The sequence below is a fragment of the Alosa sapidissima genome, chromosome 17 (assembly GCF_018492685.1).
Source record: "Alosa sapidissima isolate fAloSap1 chromosome 17, fAloSap1.pri, whole genome shotgun sequence".
In the NCBI taxonomy this organism is placed as follows: Eukaryota; Metazoa; Chordata; class Actinopteri; order Clupeiformes; family Clupeidae; genus Alosa; species Alosa sapidissima.
Genome location: NC_055973.1, coordinates 34,745,863 through 34,770,884, shown reverse-complemented (window position 1 = coordinate 34,770,884; position 25,022 = coordinate 34,745,863). Strand labels below are relative to the sequence as shown.

General features: G+C 44.4%; 1 protein-coding gene across 3 annotated transcripts in view; it reads right to left on the bottom strand.

Annotated features, from left to right (window-relative positions):
- The window catches only part of cacnb2a (calcium channel, voltage-dependent, beta 2a), a 67,973-nt gene extending 43,340 nt beyond the window's left edge, over window positions 1-24,633 (bottom strand). The window contains exons 1-2 of one of the 3 annotated variants that reach the window (XM_042067303.1): window positions 24,287-24,633; window positions 13,709-13,813 (exon numbers count right to left, since the gene is read on the bottom strand). In XM_042067303.1, the coding sequence (XP_041923237.1) occupies window positions 13,709-13,813; window positions 24,287-24,319 (138 nt within the window). In that variant the 5' untranslated portion in view covers window positions 24,320-24,633. Of the gene's footprint in view, window positions 1-13,062; window positions 13,093-13,708; window positions 13,814-15,878; window positions 17,408-24,286 lie in introns of those variants that run through there. The other 2 variants (XM_042067304.1, XM_042067305.1) reach the window with 2 other exon arrangements.
- Window positions 24,634-25,022: the final 389 nt, after the last annotated feature.

Below are 25,022 nucleotides of genomic sequence, written 5' to 3'. Positions count from 1 at the left end.
CTCCCCTCATCCCCCCCATCATTTCAACGGACCAAGTAAGTTATCTCTTAAGGAAACTCCATCCTCGTAAGGCAGCCGGGCCTGACAGACTGTGTGTCCAAGGCTGCTCAAGGCCTGTGCTGCTGAACTGGGGGAGCCACTGAAGCACATCTTCAACTGGAGTCTATGTCTCGGACAAGTTCCAACACTGGAAGACATCATGTTCCCAAGAAACCACACCCCAGTGAGCTTAATGACTTCACGCCTGTCGCTCTAACATCACATGTGATGAAAACAATGGAGCGGCTGGTCTTAGGTATGCTCAGACCCCAGGTACGCCATGCACTAGACCCTTTACAGATTGCATACCAGGAGAAAGTGGGCGTGGACGATGCCATCACTTTTCTTCTACACAGGACACATTCTCACCTAGACAAGGGGAAAAGTGCTGTGAGAATCATGTTCTTTGATTTCTCAAGTGCTTTTAACACCATCCAACCCCTCAGACTGGGAGACAAGCTTTTGCAGATGGGTGTGGACGCTCACCTGGTAACCTGGATTACAGATTACCTGACCGAGCGACCACAGTTCGTCAGACTGAAGAACTGCCTCTCTGACACTGTGATCAGCAGCACCGGAGCGCCACAGGGAACTGTGCTCTCTCCAGTCCTGTTCACCCTGTACACATCTGACTTCCGCTACAACACCGAGTCATGCCACATGCAGAAGTTTTCTGATGATACTGCAATTGTGGGGTGTATCAGGGACGAGCAAGAGGAGGAGTACAGGAGCCTGGTGGAAGACTTTGTGCAGTGGTGCAAACTCAATCACCTTCAACTTAACACTTCAAAGACCAAGGAGATGGTGGTGGATTTCCGAAGGTCTAAGCCCGCTCTGCTACCAGTCTCCATTGATGGGGTCAATGTGGAGGTGGTTAGCACCTACAAGTACCTGGGTCTCCACCTGGACAATAAACTGGACTGGTCAGCCAACACTGATGCACTCTACAAGAAAGGACAGAGCAGGCTGTACTTCCTGAGGAGGCTGCGGTCCTTCAATGTGCAGCAAGCTCCTCAGGATGTTCTATCAGTCTGTTGTGGCCAGTGCCCTCTTCTATGCAGTGGTATGCTGGGGAGGAAGCACAAAGAAGAAGGATGTTGGGCGACTTGACAGGCTGGTAAGGAAAGCTGTCTCTGTAGTGTGAGCTGAACTGGAGTGCATCACTTCAATAGCTGACAAAAGGACCCTAAACAAACTGATCAACATCTTGGACAATGAATGTCATCCGCTCTACAGCACTATCAAAAACCAAAAGAGCTTGATCAGCTGGAGACTTCGCTCACTGCCATGCACAACTGAAAGGCTGAGGAAGTCATTTGTTCCTAGGGCCACTGAACTGTTCAATGCCTCACTAAAGGGAAGAGGAGAGATAGACTTCTCTGCTTAGTCTGTCTGCCTCTCCACCCTCTCCATGTCCATGTTTTTTGAGTACTGACTGCCCACTACTGCTTACTACTGTTTTACTACTGTACACAGCCTAATGTTTTCACTACTGTTTTACTGCTACACTGTTAACTCAACCTGTTCTTGCACTGAAATAGTTTTTTATTTTACCTTGTCTACATTACACTTTACTCTCCTATTTGTCTATATTATTTATGCTGGTCTCTAGACCTTACTGTTGCACTGTTGGACTAATGTTGGACTACTTTTTGCACCTTCACCATGACACCCACTCTCTTGAGCACCTTGCCAGGCACACACAACTAAGGACTATGGTTGGACTGCTGTTTGCACCTTCACCATGACACTCACTCCCTTTAGCACCTCACCAGTCCTGGCCCTGTCACTACAAGCGTCTTATGCTTGATCACCCTCAAGCACATTGGACTTTCTTAATTTAACTTATATAGTGTATTTAGTATTGTTAGTTTCTTATCTTATCTTCTACTGTCTTTATTGTACAGTGGAGTTTAGTTATATGTTTATACTATACTAATGTTTACCATTTCTGTTGTAAGTGCATGTTGTGTGTTATGTCTGTATGCTACTGAGACCCTTGAATTTCCCCTTGAAGATCAATAAAGTATCTATCTATCATCTATCTATCTATCTAATATAGCCTAGATATTCCAATATATTCGAATACATGTGTTTATTTTAGAGGGGATATTCGAACGTCATTTTTGAGCAATTTTGACAGCCCTAGTCCACTGTAGGCTACGCCAATCGTCTATTAACACCTTCCACCTATCCCCGGTGAGTGGGGGTCGCTATAATGCGTGTGAAATAGCACCATTGAGTAGCCTATGCGAAATAGCCTTATAATCAGTCCGGTGTTGTGTGCCTTCTGGTTTCTCCACCTACTGGTTTTCTTGCTTGTGCATGCGCTGCAGCAGTTTTCAGACATTCACAAACAAGTTGTTTTAGGCGGTTTGAAGTCTCTTTTCATACGCCATGAGCGCTCGGCTACATTACAGCCACTCGGACAAAAGACATGTAAAAAAATATATGTTTTGAAAACTAGCATTAACCTGGATTCGATCCCGCTAAAGCAACACACGCGTGACTCTCTCCATCCTGGTTCCCTACTCTTTGAGCCAACTAATACAGTATGTTACGCGAATCAATAAACTATTGTAGGCTACCATTAATTAATAACGTAGGCAACACCTAGGTAACATGTTGTCCAGGCTATCTGAAACAAGGGGTTGCCTCTCATCTACAACAACTGGTTACCTTGGGCTGCTACAGTCGTCAGTGCACTGTGCACAGTAGGCCTATGCTACTCTTTGTGGTTGATCAACTAAAAATAAAAGATGTATTTGGTGATGACGTTATTGTAGGCCTAGTAGACCTAAATTCTGAGAAATTAAATGGTACGAGAAACGATCTACATAGCGCACCAGACCGCGATGTCTTCAAGGGTTGAATGAAGGGAGTTTGCAAAAATTTGTGTATTTTTCAAGTCAATAAACATTCATTTGAAAATGAAAATTAATTTTCGAATGTCTTTGTCAGGGAACATCTGACTTTTAAAAACCATAGGCCTGGTAGTCGCTCAGACAAGGAGTTATAAGATAAAGGCAATACCATTTGTGTCACCTAATGCAGTTCAGTGAATTAGCAAGATACCATCAGAAGCCAACAATCATAAAGCACCTGTGCGCGCGCGCCCTCTCTCCCCTGCGCATGAAGCTGTCTGCGTGTTGTAGGCTAGATTTGCGTGAGTTCTTTCTATCTGCTTTACTTTTGTGAGTTGCGACCACCTAGGCTATGTTATAGACGTTCTATGAGGTACCAGTGTTTAGCTGTCACAAAACGATAAGCTTTGTCAGACTACTTTTAAAATGATATTCAGGGCTATATACTTTTTAAACATTCGGGGCTGAAGACCCGACAAAGCCTTGCGTTAATTCTTCAGGTGGGAAGTGTCAGGAATTTTCCTCGCTCTCATTGGTGGTTAGTATATGGAGTAGGGAATTGACAGCAACATATCCAATCACATTATGAGAGATACTGAATTTAACATAAACTGCGATGTTTGATTTTAAATGAATGTAAATTTAGCCGGAACTGTAAGCTGGCACACGTGGGTACTCGATGTTTTCAGTGGGTGCCCGAGAGACGGAGCACCCACGGTATCGGCGCCTATGACAAGCGTATCTCGCGGTTGCATCCATTCAGGGGCGCAGAGGGCACGGGGGACGTGGGGGATATGTCCCCCGCAGCGCTGAAGAGACGGCTGTCGTCCCCCTCACTTTTGATAAGGAAAGCCTTATAGGTACGCTAAATAAATAATAACCTATAGGGTTTGCGCTAACTATGTAAAACTCCCCATTAACAGCATCACATCACTAACCACAGCCATCTACAGTACTGTAAGACTGCACAATCTCATATTCATCATATTCACTCTGTTGGATATCTGAAGCCAGTTTGTCTACCAACAACCATCATTAGAGATGCATTTCGTTTGGAGCGGCATACTGTAGGCTATCAAAAGCATAACATTTTCGGTTTGGTTTGGGATCTAATTTACTTTTGGACTGTTTGATTATATTGCTAAATGTTGGGACTGATGGGCACTGAACTCTGGGAGATATTTGATGGTTCACTGTTATGTTTCATGCAGTTGAAAAAGTGTCAGGATTTCCACCGCTGTTTATTGCGAGACAAGGCAGCCATTCATTGAATAGGGGTTGTGCTGTAATAGAAACCTTTTTGCGTAGCCAAGTAGTCTAAATTGAGTTATTGTTTAATTATGCATGATTTAGTAGGCTACTTTTTATTAAATTCGTAGGCTGGAATGCCTTGAGACACGCAACGATTGTGTTTAAATGTAGTAGGCTTCAGCCTAGCAATTAGCTCGAAAGGGGCGGCAAGACAATGAGCTTAGGAACGTGTGTTGGAGACCCATGGTAGGAAAACGACTTTATTAATCCAACCAACAATATAATAAAATATTAAGAAGAGGTGTTATTTCATTGACTTAAATCGAAGCAATGTCTTCTAGTGCTGGTGGACTGATGGCAATTGTTGGTATGGTATAGGCAAATATGGGAACCTGCCTTTATTTGTCCGGCTATAAATAGAATCAATCCCGGGCATAATTTGAGGATTTATGGTAGCCTATCTCCTGCTCAACATGACATTAGCTGTTATGTTTATTGATAACAAACTCAACTAGCCAACTGATCAACTTGTTTTCACTAGCCTAACTATAAAATACAAGTCTATAGGCCTACCCAAAGTTTTTGTTCTAAGACATTTATTTCAAACATAATTTCAAGACACAAATTGGATACTTCAGTTACCTTGGTGCATAAATCCCAGAGAGTAGGCTACTACACCCCAGAGTGATGGGCCTTTCTTACGCGTTCAGTGTGGGGTATAAACAAGCTGAGAATTTAGCGGTGTCACGTCTGCCTGTCACAGACATGGGGAGCTCTTTGAAGCTTGGGATAATGTGGTACATTACTACAGTAACAGTATTTTATTTTACTTCTTTTATTTATTTATATATATATATATATATATATATATATATATATATATTTTTTTTTTTTTTTTTTTTTCAATTTTATAAATGCTTTGTTTAAATGCTGTTGGAACAAATAGTAGTTGATTATAAAGGCAACTTTCTGTTGCAATTTTCTGTGTGTTCTGGACTGGTAACTTGTTAAGCCAACATGTTCTAACATTGCATACATATTAACTGCAGACACATAGTGGAGAGTTGATTTGGTTTATACCAGACAATTTAGGTACTGTAGGCCTAACTAGGCTATTTGATCATGTAGTCTATGTTTGGATCATAGGCATGATGATTCATTCATGGCTTCATAAAATATCAACATCATGTTGCTTTTAGAGAATTCTACCATTGGCCCAAGTAGTGTAAAATAAATCTCATAGCAAGCACATAGCAAGAAGCTGGTCTGAGGGCAGATCTGGCGTTGTGCTCATCTCACAGTTTTGACCATTTTTATCAAAAAATATTTAGAAAACAATCAATGGTATTATCTTAATATTTTGGCAAATTAAAATATGATGGTCGAAAGTGGGCCAGAGGTGGCGATCCGATATCTGGAAATCTGATCTCACTATGGGTTTGTGTTCATAATTTGGTCCCCCTCACTTTCAAAATATCTCCTGCGCCCCTGCATCCATTACAAACAAACATGCAATGTGAATGTCTGGGATTCGGGAGAGCACTAAATACTCTTCTGTATAAGCACAAAGTCAAGCCTTTAAATGAAAAACACTCTTTAATAATCAAAAAAATAAACGCTAATGAAGTAAACTTGAAGTGACCATCAAAAATCGCCTGTAACTCTGTGATAACAGGACGTAACAGGAAGGCATTTGGCTGAGCAACGGAGGTTAATATGCTCTATATTTTGTCCAAATGATGTCTGTCTATCATCGTTGCACTCGGAAAAAAACAGAATGTTTAATTTGTCCTGCGTTTCTTCTACGCCTGCAAACGGGATTCACTCGCCGTTAACCAAATATTTCTTTATTAGGGCAGGGCAGGCATATTTCTGGCTATTACATTATTTCTAAACCAGTCTGCTAAAGTCTGTAGTGAAGTCTGTGTAGGGTTTTCCAGCTCCATTTCTTTTAACGAAACACCCTGCTCACTTGAGACCTCTGCCGGTTGTTGCAGCGTGGTTGCAGCGTCACTGGAAAAATACAAATTAAAGTCGCGCGATGCCGCGTGATCCCGCGTGCGGACCGCGAGGGAAGCTGGCCAAGTCGAAGCACTGCCCACTGTAAGTGTTAACAAACAGCCTTTTAAGTTACTTGCAAGAATATTTGTTAACAGTTAAAGGAGAATTCCGGTGTGATATTGACCTAAAGTGTATTGAAACATGATACCGAGTGTGAACGTATGTCTCATAGCCCATCTCGACTTGTCCCCTGCACTCCAAAATCTGGCGCTAGTTAGCCGATGCTACCAACAACTTTTTCAGTAGTGGTGCTTCGGCATCGGGCTAGCCATGCAAATAAATCACTGTTTTACACCCATTTACGAGGCTCAATATATCTCCACACTTCATTGGTAGACTTCCTAGGGCCCTGACATTTAAAACGAGACATTGAGAACTTTGAAAAAGCACTGGTAGTTTACTTACAAGACGATTTATACAGACAGTATCTTCACGAAGTTTAACGTTTGCAGCCATCTTGAATTTAGTCACGATAAGTCGAGCAACGAGTAAGAATGAACAGGTATGATAAGGGATCAGATTCCAAAAATAATTCAGTGGAAATGCATGGATTCCAGTTTCTTCCAGTAGCAGCAACTGGAATCCATGCATTTCCACTGAATTATTTTTGGAATCTGATCCCTTATCATAGCTGTTCATTCTTAATCGTTGCTCGACTTATCGTGACTAAATTCAAGATGGCTGCAAACGCTAAACTTCGTGAAGATACTGTCTGTATAAATCGTCTTGTAAGTAAACTACCAGTGCTTTTTCAAAGTTCTCAATGTCTCGTTTTAAATGTCAGGGCCCTCGGAAGTCTACCAATGAAGTGTGGAGATACATTGAGCCTCGTAAATGGGTGTAAAACAGTGATTTATTTGCATGGCTAGCCCGATGCCGAAGCACCACTATTGAAAAAGATGTTGGTAGCATCGGCTAACTAGCGCCAGATTTTGGAGTGCAGGGGACAAACCGAGATGGGCTATGAGACATACGTTCACACTCGGTATCATGTTTCGATACACTTTAGGTCAATATCACACCGGAATTCTCCTTTAACATGCAGCTTGTAAGTGTTAACAAACAGCTTGTTAATGGTGTATACAGTGGGCATCGCTTTCAAATGACCACTTCATTCGCGCATTACGCGGCGTGAAGCTGCGAGAAGCTTTAGTACCACTTTCAGCCACTGTGCGTCGCTCTGCCACTGTACATCGCTCTGCCTGCCGTCCCTTACATAATTGTTGCCGAGAGTAATCCCAGCCTACGAATTCAATAACAAAATAAATCATGCATAATTAAACATTACCTCGATTTAGGCTACTTGGGTATGGCTTAAGGCTTGACTACACGAAAATCGATATCGAAATTTGCCGTCTACATTATTGTCAGTGTTGGGGTTAACGCAACTACGCAAATCAAAACAGTGGTGTGATAATTGAGCCAGTAGAGAAATAACTGTTCAGAATTAATCTGTAGCCTTGGGTAGGCTTCTGCAGAAAACAATGTTGTTGCCGATTTAATACTATCTGGCGACGTTTTTAACAGGCTACGCAATAGAGGCTTAGACAACTATGACCCACGTTTTGGTTTCGTAAATTAATTTGCCCTACTTCTTGACTGCAATGTAGTCAATTGACTGCTTGACATGTCATATTCATTTTTCTGTAAACAATTACATCTGCTTTATGCCGCAGAATTACATTCATATTTGGCTGACTGCAGACGCGCCACTTCCCTCCCCATATTCCAATATTAAGATAGTATAAAGTGCTTTTTGTATAGGCTACTATCATAAAAAAAAATAGTTAAAACGAATAGCTATTTGCAATTTGACAAAACACTGGTCCTCATTTTGCGAATGCGAGGACGATATGAGCCTGTTGCATTTAGTTAGATGTCCGAGTCACACATAATGTTTGAAAACCACTGGCTCTTAATCACAATAATTTAACACACGACAGTTGGATAACCTACTTCATCATGTCCCCATGCCTACATTTTTGTGAGTAGCATAGAGATCGTTAAAAACAATAAAGTATGGCTCTCCATTTGGGACATCGAAAACTTTTTTTAATTTTTAATAGACTACCGTCGAAGATGCTGACTTGCAAAAGCCTCGGGATAACACGTTATCTCCACTATCATCAGTCATGCCCCTTGATCAAAGTGGGGAATGAAATAAAAGTTTGATAACCACTGGCTTAACAAGTTACCTGCAGTCCAGAACACAGAATCTATTGCAATATTCTGATGATCGGCGATGATATCGGCAAATGTTTGTTTTCCAAGGTAAGAATTTCACTTCACCATGCACCTTCGACAATACCTGGCCTACCTGGTATCATTACAAACATTATTCTGTGTCCTAAAACTGGCATATTTTATGCCATTGTGTCATGTAAGTTCGTTGCAAAATCTAGAGAAATGTGTGAGGTGGTCAGCGGGGGACATCCCTTACGATGATGAGTGACAGGTCTCAGAATGCGTGCGCTACACAAGGACGGAAGATGATGAATAACTGGGGCCGTAGGCTATTCACAAAGGCTTTTATCTTACTACTAGGAGTAGGCTACTCCTAAATCGCACTTAAAGATTTTAGATTGGAGTTTTCTCTTAAAAGTTATTCACAAAGCCTTTCAGACAACTCCTAAACTAGGAGTGAGTCTTCGTGGCTATGGATGACGTCATTACTCATGCACGAGCTTGACTGAAGTGACCACCTTGATTGGCTGACGATTGTAAAGCGGGAATTCCAAACACCTCTCTTCCGATGATGACTGACAGGTGACAGGTCGGAGAATGCGTGCGCTACACAAGTAGTGTGAAGGACGGAAGATGATTAATAACTGAATAAAAAGGCCTAGCCTAAATGAATAAAGAGTAAGGCAAAACAAATAGCTTAGTAGCCTAATGAAACATAGGCCTATGGATTGATGCAGTAGCCTACCTTTGCAACATTTATTAAATTAATCTGTCACCATATCTCTAGGCTACGTTTGCAAAGAGGAGAACATTTTAATTAGATTCACAATGAAACGTTACATTTCATTTCCATGTTAACAATGAGTAGTTTGTGTTGTTGTTGGTGGCGTTATTGCATCCCTTTTATGAATGCAAAATTGTTCCCTCGCAATTGGAAGCTCCTGTTGCACATAGGCTATTTCAAAACATCGCAACGTAAAATGCCACAAAAAAGCTGTTTATGAATAGGTCTTAGTGAGTTAGGAGTCCTCTCGACTTAAGCTGTCCCAGACTTAGGTGCTACTTTTAGGTCTAAAATGCTTCGTGAATTACTTTTTGTGAAAAAATTAGGAGTCCTAAAGTTAGGAGTGACACGCCCATTATTTTTAGGAGTTGCTCCTAAATTCGCCAGTTAGGAGCTACTTTTAGCCTTAAAATTCTTTGTGAATATGGCCCCTGAATAAAAAGGCCTAGCCTAAATGAATCAAGGCAAAACAAATAGCCTAGTAGCCCAATGAAACATACGGATTGATGTAGTATCTTGTAACATTATTAAATTATTCTGTTACTATGCCTACGTTTGCAAAAGAGAACATTTTAATTTGATTCACAATAATGTTACATTTAATTTACATGTTGACAATGACTAGCCTAGTTTTGGTTGTTGTTGGCGGCGTTATTGCATGTTAGTTATGCCTACAATGCAAAATTGCTTCCTCGCGATTGGAAGCTCCTGTAGCTGCATAGATTTCAAAACCGCAGGTTTGTGAATAGGTCTGTGAGTAAGGAGTCCTCTTGACTTCTTTTAAGCTGTCAGAGGTGGGAAGGTGTGATTTTTTGGGGGAAGGGCCGGATTAACTGGGCACAATTGTCTGATGGCCCCCCTTCCCCCCAGCCAACGTGAATCGGGTGGTTAGTTAATAGGCCTATCGTGAAGATTTTTCCTGCCATCTAAGGCACGAGCGCATCTGTGAGGCCAAGCCTCACCAAGTAGCTCGTTTGTTTACAACTAACATTCCATTTAATTAAACTGCTTTATAGGCTATGCCAAAATAGTTTTCAACATTTTGAATATTAGTGTCGGGTGAATTGAAATGTTCTCAAAGTAGCCTTATGGCTGAAAGCTGCTTGGGACACCCCCCCCCCCTTCCTGCACTCATTGTTTCAAAAGGAGTAATTTTGGCTTTGTCAGAACTGAAGAGCTGTGGACGGCACGGCACGGTATGCCCAATGAAAATAAATTAACGCAACGCAACACAACACAACACAGACCCCGCTTCTCTCGCGTCAGTCACTGACATGAACGAAACACAGAACCCGCTTCTCTCACGGCAGTCACTGACAGTAACCTAGAATAAATGCATGGGGAAAAACACTTCCCCATGACAAAGACATCGTAAAACACTGAAAGTTAATATTTTGTCACTAGCAACATTCATCTGTCCTTTGTCAAATGTATTATGTTCCAAGTACCCTGGCATGCATTGTTTCGGTCCCCGTGCACAGGGATTATTTGTCATACTATTAATCACATATGATTATTTGTGAAATTGTGCAAACAGGCACAACACATTTGAAAAGGAAGGACTGGTAGCATGCAAGCTCACGGGAAAGATTGATTTAAGAATGTTATCACAAAGTGTGTGGTTGTGGCGCGGGCGGAAGACAATTGGCAGGGGAGGGTCATGTATTTTTTTAACAATTCTGTCGGAGGGTCATTGAACAATTTCTAGCAGGCAAGAGAGGGTCATGCAACTTCCAAATGAAGCACTCAAAATTCCTCCGGTGGCCCCTTCAATAAATAACGATCAGTCCCTAGATTGCTGCTGGGCTATATGTCTTGGTTCTGTTAACAACTTATTGTCAAACGCATAGCCTATCTCGCGGTTGCATCCATTACAAACAAACATGCAATGTGAACGTCTGGGATTGGGGAGAGCACTAAATGCTCTTCTGAATAAGCACGAAGTCAAACCTTTAAATGAAAAACACTCTTTAATAATCCAAAAAAATAAACCGGTAATGAAGTAAACTTGTGACCATCAAAAATCATTTATCGCTCGTAACTCCGTGATACCAGGACGTAACAGGAAGGCATTTGGCTGAGCAACGGAGGTTAATATGCTCCATGTTTTGTCCAAATGATGACTGTCTATCATCGTTGCACTCGGAGAAAACGAATGTTTCATTCGTCCCCGTTTCAATCGTCCCGGTTGTACCTACTCAAAACGCAGATAGAACCTTATTATTCTAAGGTAGCGAAATAGCGTTCAGCATGATTCATGTCCAATTAATTCCCCCTGTTAAAGTGTTCGCCTTTGTAGTTTGGTTTCGTGATAGCCTATGATAAACGGCTTATGGCCAAATATGTGAAAACGTTAAAATACAGTAGGCGATAAACCCGGAAAAAGTTGACAGTGATTTTTTCATAATCACTTTGGAGGGTCATAGAAAAATGTATTGCTGGCGAGGGAGGGTCACGTCTTTTTGGACTAATGCTCCCCAAACTCCTCCGGTAGCCCCTTAAATAAATAACGAACAGTCCCTAATGAAGTAAACTTGTGACCATCAAAAATCGTTTATCGCCTGTAGGCCTAACTCCGTGATAACAGGACGTAAAAGGAAGGCATTTGGCTGAGCAACGGAGGTTAATACTCTATATTTTGTCCAAATGATGTCTGTCTATCATCGTTGCACTCGGAGAAAACCAGAATGTTTCATTTGTCCTGCGTCTCTACGGCTGCAAACGGGATTCACTCGCAGTTAACCAAATATTTCTTTATTAGGGCAGGGCAGGCATATTTCTGGCTATTACATTATTTCTAAACCAGTCTGCTAAAGTCTGTAGTGAAGTCTGTGTAGGGTTTTCCAGGCTCCATTTCTTTTTACGAGACACCCTGCTCACTTGAGCCATCTACCGGTTGTTTGGGTTGTTGCAGCGTCTCACTGGAAAAATACAAATTAAAGTCGCGTGATACCGCGTGTTCCCACGCGCAGACCGCGAGTGAAGCTGGCCAATTCGAAGCACTGCCCACTGTAAGACAAAGAGGTGGATAACTAATACGCTTATAAGACCTCTTACCTATTTTTAGTACATTTTGCAGCCCCCCAATCTAAAGCGAGGACCATGTAGCCTATAGTTCCACAAGCCAAACCTTCTATCTCTATATATTTACTGTATCTATCTATCTAGCTTGGTTTGTGTGTGGGTGTGAGAAATGCACCTTCAAAATTGCTGCACTGTGTGTGTGTGTGTGTGTGTGTTACCTTAGCATTGGCTAGCTGGGTCTGCGCTTGTCTCTGTCTGTGTGTGTGTGATTTTTGGATGGTGGCCATTTTGTGTATTGTCCTGTGTTTGTTTTTGCCTGTTCCCCATACATGTGCTTTGTGTTACCTGCCTGTCACCTGTCTTTGTCTCTGCCCCATCTCCTTATTTGGTCTGTGCTTCCTGTTTTGTTAGTTTTTCCCTCCATTTCTGCCTCCTCACCTGTTCCCTGTTATTGTCTCGTTGGTTTCGTCCAGTCCTCTGTCTTTCTGTTAATTGGTATGTGTATTTCTACCCTCCTGTTTCTCTGTTCCTTGTCGGCTTGTCTCTCTGTTTACCATGTAAGTTCTGTCTGTTATTAAAGTCATTAAAGTGTGTTTTTGCAGCATTGTCTAGCTGCGTCTGCGCTTGTCTCTGTGTGTGTGTGTGTGTGTGTGTGTGTGTGTGTGTGTGTGTGTGTGTGTGTGTGTGTGTGTGTGTGTGTGTGTGTGTGTGTGTGTGTGTGTGTGTGTGTGTGTTACCGTAGCATTGTCTAGCTGTGTCTGTGCTTGTCTCTGTGTGTGTGTGTGTGTTACCTTAGCATTGTCTAGCTGTGTCTGTGCTTGTCTCTGTGTGTGTGTGTGTGTGTGTGTGTGTTACCTTAGCATTGTCTAGCTGCGTCTGCGCTTGTCTCTGTGTGTGTGTGTGTGTGTGTGTTACCTTAGCATTGTCTAGCTGCGTCTGCGCTTGTCTGTGTGTGTGTGTGTGTGTGTGTGTTACCTTAGCATTGTCTAGCTGCGTCTGCGCTTGTCTCTGTGTGTGTGTGTGTGTGTGTTACCTTAGCATTGTCTAGCTGCGTCTGCGCTTGTCTCTGTGTGTGTGTGTGTGTGTGTGTGTTACCTTAGCATTGTCTAGCTGCGTCTGCGCTTGTCTCTGTGTGTGTGTGTGTGTTACCTTAGCATTGTCTAGCTGCGTCTGCGCTTGTCTGTGTGTGTGTGTGTGTGTGTGTGTGTTACCTTAGCATTGTCTAGCTGTGTCTGTGCTTGTCTCTGTGTGTGTGTGTTACCTTAGCATTGTCTAGCTGCGTCTGCGCTTGTCTCTGTGTGTGTGTGTGTGTGTGTGTGTGTGTTACCTTAGCATTGTCTAGCTGTGTCTGTGCTTGTCTCTGTGTGTGTGTGTGTGTGTGTGTTACCTTAGCATTGTCTAGCTGCGTCTGCGCTTGTCTGTGTGTGTGTGTGTGTGTGTTACCTTAGCATTGTCTAGCTGCGTCTGCGCTTGTCTCTGTGTGTGTGTGTGTGTGTGTTACCTTAGCATTGTCTAGCTGCGTCTGCGCTTGTCTCTCGGCTTCTTTATCATCTTCTACAGACACGTCCGAGTCAGATGGACGGCTGGTGTATGAGTCTGCTGAGCCCTGGAACACACACACACACCACACGCACACACACCACACATACAAACACACACACACACACCACGCACACGCACACACACCACACATACACACACACGCACACACACCACGCACACGCACACACACACACCACACAAACACCACACCACACCACACACACATCAGATAAAACACAACATATCCAGTGCCATTGTTCCAGCAACTCAATAATCCAACAGATCTGCGCTGGTCTGGTCAGACAGCCCAAGACTCCAACAACACAAAGCCCAGTGAGCTCTGGACATCATAGTGCAGGGGTCAGTAGTGCAGTAGTGCGGGGTCAGTAGTGCAGGGGTCAGTAGTGCGGGGTCAGTAGTGCAGGGGTCAGTAGTGCGGGGTCAGTAGTGCAGGGGTCAGTAGTGCAGTAGTGCGGGGTCAGTAGTGCAGGGGTCAGTAGTGCGGGGTCAGTAGTGCAGGGGTCAGTCCAACTATAACCAGAGAACCAAATTATTGGACTCTAAATTAATTAAATTAATTGAGACAGCTGTGGGTGAAAGATTGCAGTACGGTTGGACCAATGGGACACTGGCGTAATGGCTTTTGTGTTGTTGGAATAACAGGCTGTTGGACTAATAGAATGTCGGAACAATCAGTCTACTGAGTTGTCGGAATAATGGGATGTCAGAACGATGAGCCCGACAGACACAGGTGTGCTTCTACAGGTCCTCACTGGACACAGGTGGACGCAGGTAAAGCCTCTCTCAACAAGGGGAGCCGCATTTATAGGTTAGATTACATGACATGTTTAGACATGTTTTGTCCAACACAAAGTACATTGCCCTCTGTATGTTTAAGAGAATTGAAATGTACAATTGTGCATTTTCAATACCACACACACAGACGCAAACATTACAGCATCCGCCACTCAAGCGCATGTAACGTGCACATGCACTATTCGCTTCCCTGGCAACACATCTATACATTATTCATCAGCAGTGCGTGCTAGAGCCACATAGATTACAGGGCCTTACACACACACACATTTCCATTATTCATTAGCAGTGCGTGCCAGATCAGTTCAACTCCACAGACTCCCTGTAACCGTGTCTTTCTCTCTGCCACACACACATAGGACCAGGGAATTTGCACACACACACATAGGACCAGGGAATTTGCACACACACACATAGGGCCAGGGAATTGGCACACACACACATAGGACCAGGGAATTTGCATAGATGTTTATACACACTCCTTTTGTCAACAAGGGAAATATGCTACATTTCAAAGCACACACATGAACACACACACACACACACACACACACATACATTACAGGGCCTTACACACACACACACACATTACAGGGCCTTACACACACAGACACATACATTACAGGGCCTTACAGACACACACACACATTACAGGGCCTTACACACACACAGACATACATTACAGGGCCTTACACACACACACACACACACATTACAGGGCCTTAAACATATGAACACACATACACACACATTGCAGGGGCCTAATACACACACACACACGGGGGCAGCCGTGGCCTACTGGTTAGCACTTCGGACTTGTAACCGGAGGGTTGCCTGTTCGAACAACCCTGAGCAGTAGGCGCGGCTGAAGTGCCCTTAAGCACCTAACCCCTCACTGCTCCCCAAGCACCGCTGCGCCGGGATTAGTGTGTGCTTCACCTCACTGTCCCTCACGGGATCAAAGGAGTATATATACATACTTTATACTATACTTATTATTGTTGTTAGTCGCTTTGGTTAAAAAGCGTCAGCCAAATGTAATGTAATGTAACATTACAGGGCCTTACACACACACACACACACATTACAGGGCCTTACACACACACACATTACAGGGCCTTACACACACACACACATTACAGGGCCTTACACACACACATACACACACACATTACAGGGCCTTACACACACACACACACACATACATTACAGGGCCTTACACACACACACACACACATTACAGGGCCTTACACACACACACATACATTACAGGGCCTTACACACACACACACACACACATTACAGGGCCTTACACATATGTCAGAGTTCTTCAGTTGCCCCCCCTTTGCTCTTTTCAGCAGTCTGATCCAGGAAGCCTTCATCAGCCAATCAGATCACACCTGATCAGTGAAGTCAGAGCTGACCAAACCAGCATTAATGCTGCAACTTGACCTGCAACCACACTATCATTACTATACAGATGTCAAGAATATCATCGCTGAGCCCAACCAAGATAACCTTAACCTTAACCCACAGCTAAGCATAGCCAAGCTAACCCTAATGCACAGCTAAGCATAGCCAAGCTAACCCTAATGCACAGCTAAGCATAGCCAAGCTAACACTAATGCACAAGCTAACCCTAATGCACAGCTAAGTTTAGCCAAGCTAACCCTAATGCACAAGCTAACCCTGGATCAAGGATAATTGTAATGGGTGCTAGTACTGACTTGGCTACAGTTTGCACTAATTTGATTGGGTGTCAAGTAACATTCATGCAACAGGGAAGCAACAGCTGCGGCCCCAAAGGCACCTGATTCATTTTAAGCTACTGATGGCCTCTCTTAACCAAACCATTAACACATCTAATGGCACAGATATCTCTGCAGTGTTGTGGTGCTATCAGCATCTTCAAACCTGAAAAGAAAAGCTATAGGCACCACAATCTGCAGATGTCCAATCACTACTGCTTACAATGCTGCTACTGTTAGCATTGCAATTAACATAATAGTTAAGCTAGCAACATCCCTGCCACTAATGCTACTACTAACACTTCTGCCAGATCAGGCAGACCTACTACCTTTACTGTTAGCAATGATGCTGCTACAAGCTCTTTAGTTAGCCATGAGACTGATGTTATTGCTAATGCTACAACTAGCACAGATGCATGTTATTGCTAGCACCACTGGTGAAACATAACACTGCACATTTGAAAGCTATTTTTCAGGCTCCAGAGTCAGTGGAACACCATCCAAGGGCACGAGTATCACCCCAGTGGATCACCATCCAAGGATATAAGTATCAGCCGGGAGCTTTCTGTTGAGCTCAGAGTGTTCTTATCGGGCATGTGATGTCCAGAGGTCACATGCTTCTCTCTGAGGGGGACTGCATGGGTCAGCAGCGATGAGCCTCTCCTCTGCAGGTGTGTGTGCGCGCATGCTGACTCCACGTAGCTTTGATTCTGAAGACTCATCAGCGACCTCCTTCCTGCTGCAGCAGTCGGTGAGGAGCCGTCGTGGCTGCGCTGGACCACAAATCCATGAAAGCAGCTGCTTTTGCTGGTGTGTGTGTGTGCGTGCGTGCGTGTATATATGTGTGTGAGTGTATGTGATCAGCAGTCCTAGCTCTCCTTGCTCTAGGATCACAGCTGCAGCTCTGCCCTCCTGTGAGTTCTGTCCTACGCTGGCTACCCCATGCCTCTCCCCTGTCTCATCACAGCCGTGTAGCATCAGTCTCAGATGCTAACGCAACAGCAACACAGGAGCCTCCAGCCCATCTCCCCAGCATCAGTCTCAGATGCTAACGCAACAGCAACACAGGAGCCTCCAGCCCATCTCCCCAGCATCAGTCTCAGATGCTAACGCAACAGCAACACAGGAGCCTCCAGCCCATCTCCCCAGCAGCACCACGTCTCCCCTCCCCTCCCCTCACACAGCCCACATCCTCCACTTGCATCTCTCTCCTCCTCCCCTACTCACGTCTCTCTCTTCATTCCCCCTCCTCCTCTGGTCCGCACACACACACACACACTCCTCTAGCCCACCCTCTGGTCCGCACACACACACACACACACGCACACACACTCCTCTAGCCCACCCTCTGGTCAACACACACACACACACACACTCCTCTAGCCCACCCTCTGGTCAACACACACACACACACACACGCACACACACTCCTCTAGCCCACCCTCTGGTCAACACACACACACACTCCTCTAGCCCACCCTCTGGTCAACACACACACACACTCCTCTAGCCCACCCTCTGGTCAACACACACACACACACACACACACACACACTCCTCTAGCCCACCCTCTGGTCAACACACACACACACACTCCTCTAGCCCACCCTCTGGTCCGCAAACACACACACACACACACACACTCTAGCCCACCCTCTGGTCCGCAAACACACACACACACACACACACACACACACTCTAGCCCACCGTCTGGTCAACACACACACACACACACACTCCTCTAGCCCACCCTCTGGTCAACACACACACACACACACTCCTCTAGCCCACCCTCTGGTCTGCACACACACACACACACACACTCCTTTAGCCCAGTGTTTCCCAAACTTTTTTTCTGGGGACCCACTTTTTAAAAATGACAGACCATCGCGACCCATTTCACTTCAAATCTACCCTGCAACCACCAATATTGTTTTAGGCCACAGGTTCTCCAACTTTTCTATGCCTTCCCCAACCATGCATTGCTATAGCCTAGGATCTAGATAGATAGATCCTGCTTTGAACACGGTTGTGTTGCATTTTGAGCACCATCAGCGTGAAAAGTTGGAAATGACTACTGAAAAGATTGGGGAAATTCTCGCATGTTGCGCAGTCATCATTCGTCAGCATAGTAAGCTGTTCCTGTATTTCAAAAAAAAATTGTAGGCTACGTTGCGTTGCAGACAAATGGGTCCATAACACTGTGGACGTCAATTCCGATGTAAACAGCAAAAAACTCAAGTCTTTATATTGTATTGTTGTATTATATTATATTGTATAGTCGTTATATCAGAACAAGAGGCTTTTGCACAATAGCCAGAAGAATGAGCCTTTACTTTGGAGTTAGCGAGGTAGAAAACGAGAGGAATAGTGTTTAAAATGTCCATTTAAATTGTAGCGAATTTTAAATTGTGAATTTTAAATCAGAAATAAGAATGTGAGGAGGTTGCTAAAAGATTGCATCTACAATCGAAACTATCTACATGCAAATTGAATAGCCTTATGTCCGGTCTATGGATGTCTGCTTTAGTTGACAGCATGGTCACTAGATTTTAATTGGTAAAGTTGAGGAGCTGGTATCTGTTAATGTTTGTGCAAATAGGCGGATTCATGTCGTTTGCAACTGCGAGGTACATGGCAGGCGCACCACAGAACGGTTTCATTTTGAGAGGTAAATATCCATGCTCTGGCACCCCCTCTGCGATGCATTCGTCCCCCAGTTTCATGAGCTTTTATGACAAAACCGTGACCGTGGTAGTTAACAAACTACATCCTAATAGAAAAATGTTAGCTTTCCTGGTATCAAATGACAAATGGTATCAGTTAGGCCTATAACACAACATAAATTGTGCTGGCGACCCAAATAAAATCTCCTGTGACCCACCCGTGGGTCGCGAGCCAGACTTTGGGAGACACTCCTCTAGCCCACCCTCTACTCAACACACACACACACACACACTCCTCTAGCCCACCCTCTGGTCCGCACACGCACATACACACTCCTCTAGCCCACCCTCTGGTCAACACACACACACGCACACACACTCCTCTATCCCACCCTCTGGTCAACACACACACACACACACTCCTCTAGCCCACCCTCTGGTCCGCACACACACACGCACACACACTCCTCTAGCCCACATTCTGGTCAACACACACACACACACACACACACCCTCCTCTAGCCCACCCTCTGGTCAACACACACACACACACACACACACTCCTCTAGCCCACCCTCTGGTCAACACACACACACACACACACACTCCTCTAGCCCACCCTCTGGTCCGCACACACACACACTCCTCTAGCCCACCCTCTGGTCCGCACACACACACACACACACACACACACACACACACACACTCTAGCCCACCCTCTGGTCAACACACACACACACACACACACTCCTCTAGCCCACCCTCTGGTCAACACACACACACACACACTCCTCTAGCCCACCCTCTGGTCCGCACACACACACACACACACTCCTCTAGCCCACCCTCTGGTCCGCACACACACACACACACACTCCTCTAGCCCACCCTCTGGTCCGCACACACACACACACACACACTCCTCTAGCCCACCCTCTGGTCCACACACACACACACACACACACACTCCTCTAGCCCACCCTCTGGTCCGCACACACACACACACACACACTCCTCTAGCCCACCTGGGCATCTTTCTATCCCACTCCATCCTCACCTAAGAGCTGCCTGCATCATTCACTGCACCTTCCTGCTGCACCTTCCTGCTGTAATCCCCATCATTCACTGCACCTTCCTGCTGCACCTTCCTGCTGTAATCCCCATTATTCACTGCACCTTCCTGCTGCACCTTCCTGCTGTAATCCCCATCATTCACTGCACCTTCCTGCTGTAATCCCCATCATTCACTGCACCTTCCTGCTGTAATCCCCATCATTAACTGCACCTTCCTGCTGTAATCCCCATCATTCACTGCACCTTCCTGCTGTAATCCCCAAACCCTCTTCCCTCTCACATGTGCTCTCTCTCTCTCTCTCATATGCGCTCTCTCTCTCGCATATGCCCACTCTCTTTCACTCTCTCTCTCTCTCTCATATACTCTCTCACTCTCCCATATACTCTCTCTCTCTCATATACTCCCTCATATACTCTCTCTCCCTCATATACTCTCTCTCTCCCATATACTCTCTCATATACTCTCTCTCTCTCTCTCCCATATACTCTCTCTCTCCCATATACTCTCTCATATACTCTCTCTCTCATATACTCTCTCTCTCTCTCTCCCATATACTCTCTCATATACTCTCTCTCTCTCTCTCATATACTCTCTCTCTCTCTCTCCCATATACTCTCTCTCTCTCATATACTCTCTCTCTCTCTCTCATATACTCTCTCTCTCTCTCTCCCATATACTCTCTCTCTCTCATATACTCTCTCTCTCTCTCTCATATACTCTCTCTCTCTCATATACTCTCTCTCTCTCTCTCCCATATACTCTCTCATATACTCTCTCTCTCTCTCTCTCTCATATACTCTCTCATATACTCTCTCTCTCTCTCTCTCATATACTCTCTCTCTCTCATATACTCTCTCATATACTCTCTCTCTCCCATATACTCTCTCATATACTCTCTCTCTCTCTCTCATATACTCTCTCATATACTCTCTCTCTCCCATATACTCTCTCTCTCTCTCTCTCATATACTCTCTCTCTCTCATATACTCTCTCTCTCTCATATACTCTCTCATATACTCTCTCTCTCTCATATACTCTCTCTCATATACTCTCTCATATACTCTCTCTCTCTCCCATATACTCTCTCATATACTCTCTCTCTCTCATATACTCTCTCATATACTCTCTCTCTCTCTCATATACTCTCTCATATACTCTCTCTCTCTCTCTCTCTCTCTCTCTCTCTCTCTCTCTCCCACAAACTCTCTTTCACTCTCTCCCGTACTGTAGGTGGATGTCGGTCTGGCAGTGTTGCGGGCCAAGACTAAGATGCTCTTGGATAGACAGCTGTTCCTGTTCTTAGTACCACACACTGGTACTGCTCAGACTAAGCAACGAGTGTTTACAGCTCAGTTTTTCAGGCCTGGGGACACTTTGGGGTGTCGCGATCAGAGCACTATGGCCTCAATGGACCCTTGTTCTTGAATCCCTACTGGACAGCAGAGTGTGACGTATTAGGAAACTCCCTACTAGACCGCAGAGTGTGACATATTAGGAAACATTGTGTCCCTTTAAACTGGTGCGGGAACAACACAATTTGGCCATCTGCTGGACCTCACAGAAAGATGCCAGCGCTCTGGCCGTGATTTGGTGTCTCTGGGCTGTAGGTCTGAAAAGATGATGGAGGGCATGTTGAGAAGCCTGAAGGCAGCAGCCTGTTTTGTCTAATGAAAAGTGCAGATAGTTATTAACAATCATCAGGAACATTTTCTGATTATCGATTTGGGAAAAGGCATCAATCTCATGTCTAGTGGAGTATGACCTTATTTGTTGTTCTGAAATGTACCAAGACCTTCTGAGTTGATTTTGTTTTATTTTTAATTTAGGGAGGAGTGGAAAACATTGCTACCAATGTGGAAGGTGAAAGGTCATGTGAGGTCACTGTCCACTTCCCCTGAGGTTTAGAGTCTTTACTGCAATATCCAGTATACCTGAGGGCAGGGTTTAAAACTAGCACCGGCCACTCGCCAAATGCGGGTAAAAATATGTTTTGGCGGATAAAAAAAATAGGCTTACTCGCCATTGGCCGGCTGATAAAATACGCCTCTTCCTTGCTTCAACAATAAATTATTAGTACTGTACACACAAGACTAGCCTTCTACTGGTGTAAAACACATTACGACAGCTGGTGTGATTCGCGTTTTATTTTTCGAATTTGTCCCTGGTTGTCCACGTCACTCAACAACATTCGAAAAATGTAAGTGCGTTTGTTTGGTTTTGTCAGTCAGCGCTCAAATGCGCTTTTGCGATCAAATTGTGCTACATCTCGCTCATAAAAGTGGAACAAATGTAACTCCATAGTCAGAGACGGTCAGAGATCATCGGAGCAATGTTAACAAGTATGTGGCGACATATTGCTGGTGTAAAACAGCCAGTCAAAAGAAATGCCGAAAATAATCATACAACTGAGAATCATACAAAAAGAAAATTCAGTGAAAGATGGCGCTTTTCAGAAACAGGGGTGAGGAGAGAGTGGCTAATATACAACAGTGTGACAAAAGTCAATGACTTGCAGCATTTGTGACAAATACTCAACACATCGTACATGTTCATTTGTTATCGGCAACACTAATATGAAAGTAGAGACGATCAAAGACCACGAAAGATGCCAACGCGGTTACGATTGCTACTGTGTCAGCCGAATCAATATCTTCGACACCAACTGTGCAAGGTCTCACAGGAATGGCCGATGCTGTGTGCAATGCATGCTGGTGTAACGTGTACTGTATACAGTATGATGAGATTGAAAATAAATAACATTTCTTCTAACAGCCTCAGAAAACAGTCATTAATATAGGTCCATACTTACAATTAACTAATTGATGGACAATTAACAGAATGTCATACCATTTTACTATTATAAAAAATTTGTGGCCGGTAAAAATATATTTTGGCCGGTAAGTATTCACACCTTAAAAGTTAATTTTATACGCTGCCTGAGGTTAGAGCCTGTACTGCGATGTCCAGTATGAGGGTTAAGCCTTAAACAAAGGTGTAAAAAGGCTTAGACATCATTCAGAATATCATTTTTGTGACTAATGGCAATATTCTATACAAAAACCAGCTAGATATTGAATTTCCCCTTGGGGATCAATAAAGTATCTATCTATCTATCTAGATATTGTAGTAAATTCTCATGATGTGCTGATTCTTGTGTGTTATGTCTATTTTCTACTTTTTTGAATCCCAAATCAACTGTAGTTCTACACTTATAACTGATGAATCATTGAAACATGTTTAACACTTATTTAGATGTTTTCAAACACTCAGGCTGTTTGAAACTGTTATCCAACATAAAACAAATGCTTGGCAACTTGCAGCAGAGACTTAACCCTAACCCAAACCCTAACTCTGACCCTAACCCTAACTCTGACGCTAACCATAACTCGGACATCACCAATGGAACAACTCAGGTGCTGATTTTTTGGAAGCATTTTTAGACCATTCAGAATTATAGATGGAAGGTTGGATATGTGTCGGATAAGCGTTTGAAGGGTTGGATACGCGTTGGATAAGCATATGGAGGGTTGGATAAGCGTAATCCACTGGACATGTTTTCATGAAGTAGATAGATAGATAGATACTTCATTGATCCCCAGGGGAAATTCAAGGGGAAATTCAACCCCTTAGAGGTAATGGGTGAACCCTTAGGGATGAAAGTTTGTTAAAGTGTTTGAAAAGGATTGTGTGTCTTCTTAGTGCTCAGTATTAATGTGTGTGTGTGTGGAGCGTGTGTTTGGGTCTCTGGTTCTTATGCAACACATTCCAAACTGGCCACACAAGCTTCTGTTACTTTTCACTCACAACAGTAACCCTATCCCAACAGTAACCCAACAGTAAGCAACTCGAGCAACAAATCAACCAACACGTCACTTTGTTAAACATACGAACCTTAACTGTGACCAAATCAACCAACACAACGTCACTTTGTTCAAAGACAAACCCTAACTCTGACCACAAGCCCTGAGTTTGTCCAACCCTCTTCACACACTGGACACACACCATCACACACCAACAGTGTTCTCCAAACTGAGCTCGATGAAAAAGGGCCGATTCCTCCGGCAGCCGAGAGGAAGAGAGGGAAACAGGGATACGAGACAAGGGAGAGAGAGAGAGACCAAGAGAGAGAGAGAGAGAATCAGTGCTGTGAAACTCAGACGAGAGTGAGCAAGAGAGTGAAATGGTGCATGTGGGAGAGTAGTGGGTACAAGAGGCCGCGTCTCCAAACTCACCCCGTCAGAGTCCTCACTGGCCGAGAGGTACATGTCTCTCGTTGGCTGCCCCACCCTGGCCCAAAGAGGGGGGGCCGTTGTGGTGTGGGAGTGCGTTCTGAAGAGGGGGGGCCGTTGTGTGGGAGTGCGTTGTGATTTCTCCAGGCTACACGTCGCCTGCCCTCTTCCACTCCTTTCCTTGTGTGCCTTTCTGTCTCCCACTTCAACTCAGCGGGTGGAACTTCTTAAAGCTGCTCTCCTCTCTTTCTCTCTCACTCTTCCTCCCTCTCTCATTCACTCTTTCTGCCTGTCGTCCGTGCTCCCCTGCCCCTTCTCTCCTCTCTTTCTCTCTCACTCTTCCTCCCTCTCTCATTCACTCTTTCTGCCTGTCGTCCGTGCCCCCCTGCCCCCTCTCTCCTCTCTGCCCCTCTTCCTGTCTTGCTCTCCTCCCCCTCCCAGCTGTCTCTCTTCTTCCCAGACAGCAGCCCAAAAACAAGGCCCTCCCTCCCTCCCTTCCTCTTCTCTCTCACACACACACGGCTAGCACTGCTTACAGTATGTTTTGGAATGTACAAGTCTGCGGCCTACTCTCATAGTCTTCCGACGAACAGAGTGAATGACACACACACAACACATAGCTATGGTTATACTCTACACACACACACACACACACACACACATAGCTATGATTATCCAACACTTAGCTATGATTATCCAACACATAGCTACGGCCCTCAAATCGGTCGGGCACACATAG